Below are 4,875 nucleotides of genomic sequence, written 5' to 3'. Positions count from 1 at the left end.
TAATGGCAATAATCGCAATAGGAATGATATCAATATCATTACATATTTACCTAATCTAATTAATTTTTAAGTGTGTAATATATGAGCTTATAAAAAATTGATTTAAATTGTCTTTTAAACTAGCTCATCCTGTTATAGAAAGAAATAATATATAAATTTTGAACCTTCAAATCACAATGCAACCCGGTCCAATCTAATTTTTATTGGGTTGGATTTGAATTTCTCATTCCAATTGTTTTTGACTGATGTAATAATAACATATTACTTAATTATATGAATTCAGAACTAGAGATTCCTAAGGAGCTAGTAGGAATGGAATCACGCTTGGAGAAACTGAAGTTTCTTATGTGTACAGGGTCTAATGATGTTCGTACAATCGGGATATGGGGGATGGGAGGTCTTGGAAAGACAACTCTTGCAAGAGTTGTTTATGACTTGATGTCTCATTAGTTTGATGGGAGTAGTTTTCTTGCCGATGTTAGGGAAATATGTGATAAAGAAGGAAGTGTAATCTCTTTGCAAAAGCAGCTCCTCTCCGATTTACTGAAGCTTGCAGATAATAGCATACGGAATGTCTACGATGGTGTTAACATGATAGGAAGTAGGCTACGACATAAAAAGGTCCTCCTCTTAATCGATGATGTGGCTGATGTTGAGCAACTACGAGGATTAGCTGGAAAGCGTGATTGGTTTGGTCCAGGCAGCAGGATCATAATAACAACGAGGGATGAACATTTGTTGAAGTTGCATCGAGTCGAGGAAGTTTATAAGCTTGAGGCACTAAATTTTGATGAGGCATTTCGACTCTTTTGTTTGAAAGCCTTTGATACTTATAAGCCTTTAGAAGAATATTCGGAACTAGCTAAATGTTTTGTAAAGTATGCTAGTGGTCTTCCATTAGCTGTTGATGTTTTGGGTTCATTTTTATTTGGTAGACCTGTGGATCAGTGGAGAAGTACCCAGGAAAGACTAAAAAGAGATCCCGAAAATAAGATTCTAGATATACTCCAAATAAGTTTTGATGGGCTAAAAGAGGCAGAGAAGAATATATTTCTTGATGTTGCGTGTTTCTATAAATGGGAGAACAGAGATTATGTATCGAAAATTCTAGACAGCTGTGGTTTTGACCCAATTATCGGAATTAGTGTCCTTATAGAAAAATCTTTATTAACTGTGCGTGAGAATGACAGATTGTGGATGCATGATTTGTTACAAGAAATGGGTCAACAAATTGTTAGGAGACAATCCCCTGACGAGCCTGGAAGACGCAGTAGATTGTGGGAGGAAGCAGATGTAAGCCATGTCTTGTCACAAAATACAGTAAGTGAATGACAAAGGGATCTAAAAGTATTTATTTTCCAGCTCTGCTCACTTCTTTTAGCTAGTTAAATCTTTAACGAACGACTTTGTTTATAATTTTCAGGGAAGTGAAGTAGTTGAAGGAATAATGGTTGATGATAACTCTCTTGAAAATGAGGTGTACTTTAGTGAAGTGCTAAAGCATTTTCGTGTATGACCAACTTAAGATTGCTCAAAATCAGTAGTCTACAACTTCCTGAAGGCCTTGAATGCCTCTCTAACAAGTTGCGGTTACTTGATTGGCATCGATATCCTTTGAAATCTTTGCCATCAAATTTGCAACTAGGTAAAATTGTTGAATTTAAAATGTGTTACAGCCGCATTGAAGAATTATGGAAAGGAATCAAAGTAAGATCAATGTTTTTGTCACTTATCTATATTTTTTCAGTGAATAATTGTTGATAACAATTTCACTGTTATAGCTATATATATGTTAAGAAATATCAATGTAATCCTTTTTGTGTTCAACAGCCTTTAAACATGTTGAAAGTCATGAAACTCAGACATTCAGAGAATCTGATTAAGACACCAGACTTAACTGAGGCCCCAGATTTGGAGGAGTTAGATCTTAAAGGTTGTACAAGGTTGCGTGAAATTCACTCGTCTTTGTTACTTCACAATAAGCTGATTTTGTTGAATTTGAAAGGTTGTACAAGTCTGACAACTCTTTCGAGTAAGATTTTTATGAAACCGCTTAAAACACTTGTTCTTTCTGGTTGCTTGAAATTGAGGAAATTTCCACACGTTGCGGGAAGTATGGAGTGTCTGCGGGAACTTCTTTTGGATGGAACTGACATCAAAGAACTGCCAGTATCAATTGAACTTCTATCTGGACTTGTTCAGTTGTCTTTGAAAGGCTGCAAAAATCTATTGAGTCTGCCAATTGCTATAAGCAGTTTAAAATGTCTAAGAAATCTAAAGCTCTCTGGTTGCTCAAAATTGAAGAAGTTTCCACAGATTGTGGCGAGTATGGAAGATCTGTTAGAGCTCTATCTAGATGGAACTTCCATTACAGAAGTGCCATCATCTATTGAACTTTTGCATGGACTTGAATTGTTGAATTTGAACAACTGCAAAAATCTCGTGAGACTTCCCAACAGTATAAATGGTTTGAAATTACTCAAAACTTTGAATCTCTCAGGCTGCTTCAAACTTGAAAATATGCCAGAGACTATTGGGCAAGTAGAAAGTTTGGAAGAACTTGATATAAGCGGAACAGCCATAAGACGACCTCCATCCCGTTCGGTATCATTTTATAGGCCCTGTTTTCATTTTCCTTTTCTAAATTTAAGTTAGTACGTGTTCGGTGGCTGAATTTCAAAAAACAAATTATAAAACAAATAATTTGGAATTCACTTTTATAACTATGAAAGTGAGAACATGTTTAACATGTTCTCCACGTATTCTAAAACTAAACTAAAAAATAAATTAAAAAACAAACTCCTCCATCTCTTCGGCTTATCTCTTCGACTTTCTCTCCCGATCTACTCACAGCGCTTCCTCTCTCTCTCGGTGTGCTTTATCTCTTCGACTCTCTCTCGTGATCCACTCACAGCACTTACTCTCTCTCGACGTGCCCAAATCGGCTGCTGTACTCTGTCTCCACTGCCGCAGCTGCTTCATTGGGCCACTGCTGTTGCTCCATCTCCGCCACCGTCGCTGCTTTGTCTCCACCGCTGCTGCTCCATCTCGACTGCCTCGACTGCTACTGCTCTGTCGGCTCCGTCTCTGCTATTGTGAGTTGCTGATTTTTTATTTTTTATTAAAAGTATGGTGTGAGATTTTGCTTAACTATTCCTGGCTTTATAAAGCCAATATTGACTGCTTTGCCAAGATTTTGTGTTATAGTACTGGTGTGGAGGCTGTGTGAGATTGGCTTGACAAACTGTTATGTGTGTGCATTTTTCTGTGTTAATTCATGTTGGCATACTAAATATCATATATACCAGACCGCTAGTTTTCTGATTTGAGATCTTCTGATTCTTTTTTTTTTTTTTCTCATTTATCTTGTTGTCAGAGGCTTGTGACGATTCAAGATGCTATTTTGCACCAGCTTCACAATGATGATCTAACTGTTATTATTCTTATGTCAAGTGAGTATGGTCTACGTAATTGATATGCCTTTGATTGTTCTTTTTTCTGTGCGTACACTCCATTTTCACATTTTAGCAAGGGCTAATTGCTTTGGTTATGCTTTTTTTCCCCCTCCTCTGTGTGCTCTGGTCATGCTTTGTTAGAGTTAAATTGCCTTAATCTTTTCATGGTGCAGTGCTGCTTCTTGCCCACTTTCTATTCATAGCTAAAAAATAATGGTGTGAAAGAGAAATATTTAAAAGGTGTTTGATTTCACCTGTGGAGGGCTAACTATTTTACTGATTTTCATTGGTTTAAGTTCCATTGATGTGGTCATACTGATAATGAACTCTGAATTTACTTTGGTGCTTGTTGAGTCACTGATGTTGATATGTTAGATCTTCCCAGTTTGTATTCTTTGGCCATTGTATTTCCTTCTGGTTGACCTTAGTTTAGGTTTTGTCTCTAATCCTTGGTAATTTTGATTACATTTTTACCTTGTCATGGATAAACTAGAATGGTCCTTTTATTCTATTGGTGGTTTATGATGTGGAGCTATGTTCTGTAAAATGCTCGCTAAGGAATTTTACCTTGAATTTGCTATTTGAATAGGGCTTTCTGGTGTCATGGATGATAAAGGAAAATACATATACATATCACATGAAGAGATGAAAGCTGTAGCCAACTACATTAGATGCCGGGGAAGAGTTAGCATATCGTATTTAGCTAGTAAGTCGAACCAGTTCATTGATTTGGAATCAAAAGCACAGTTTGTTGAGGATCTCAGTGGTGTGGAGGAGATTTCTGTTGCTTGACTTCAAGTATTTTTGTGGAGGAGACACATAATGCATGATGTCTATCATGTAATTTTTATAATTATTTTGTTTAAATCATATGTATTGTAATATGTATCTTAATTATAGTGTAAAAACAATGACAATGTAAAACTTTTTTTTTATTAATGTTAATACTAAAATTTTATGATCATGTATTTTTTTATAATTATTTTGTTTAAATTATTTATGGTATGATTGTCTATGTATTAGTTAAACAATTATTTTCTAACTATAAGTATGAATTAAATGTTTAGTAAAAACTGTTTTTGAAAATTGTACTACCGAACACATATTCATTATTTTTATCATTTTCAATTATATCTACCGAACACATATTATTGTTTTCAATTTTAAAATACAGGATACAGAAAATAATGCCAAACGCATATTTAAATTCAAAATACAGTAACTGCAAAACATTATTTTCATTCTCATTTTTGTTCTCAGAAAATACAAATCCAAAAACAATACCAAACAGGCCCAGAGCGCTCTCTTTTTCTGGGTGCAGTGGACCACCATCATCTACATTATGGCATTTGCACGTTCCTTTCAATTTGATGGGAAAGAGTTCATATCCTGTAGCTTTGATGTTGTATTCTCTGTCGCC

At 35.4% G+C, this 4,875-nt stretch overlaps 1 protein-coding gene across 1 annotated transcript; it reads left to right on the top strand.

The window, feature by feature from the left end:
* The first annotated feature begins 273 nt into the window (after positions 1-273).
* Positions 274-4,247, top strand: LOC18032522 (TMV resistance protein N). Its single transcript, XM_024185788.1, has 6 exons — positions 274-366; positions 451-1,320; positions 1,424-1,510; positions 1,831-2,604; positions 3,377-3,452; positions 4,045-4,247. The coding sequence occupies exons 1-6, from the start codon at positions 274-276 to the stop codon at positions 4,245-4,247; spliced, it is 2,103 nt and encodes a 700-aa protein (XP_024041556.1).
* Positions 4,248-4,875: the final 628 nt, after the last annotated feature.

Source organism: Citrus clementina, unplaced genomic scaffold (genome assembly GCF_000493195.1).
Source record: "Citrus clementina cultivar Clemenules unplaced genomic scaffold, Citrus_clementina_v1.0 scaffold_9, whole genome shotgun sequence".
In the NCBI taxonomy this organism is placed as follows: Eukaryota; Viridiplantae; Streptophyta; class Magnoliopsida; order Sapindales; family Rutaceae; genus Citrus; species Citrus x clementina.
The sequence above is the reverse complement of the archived record's forward strand: the minus strand, read 5'-3'. Positions and strand labels throughout refer to the sequence as shown.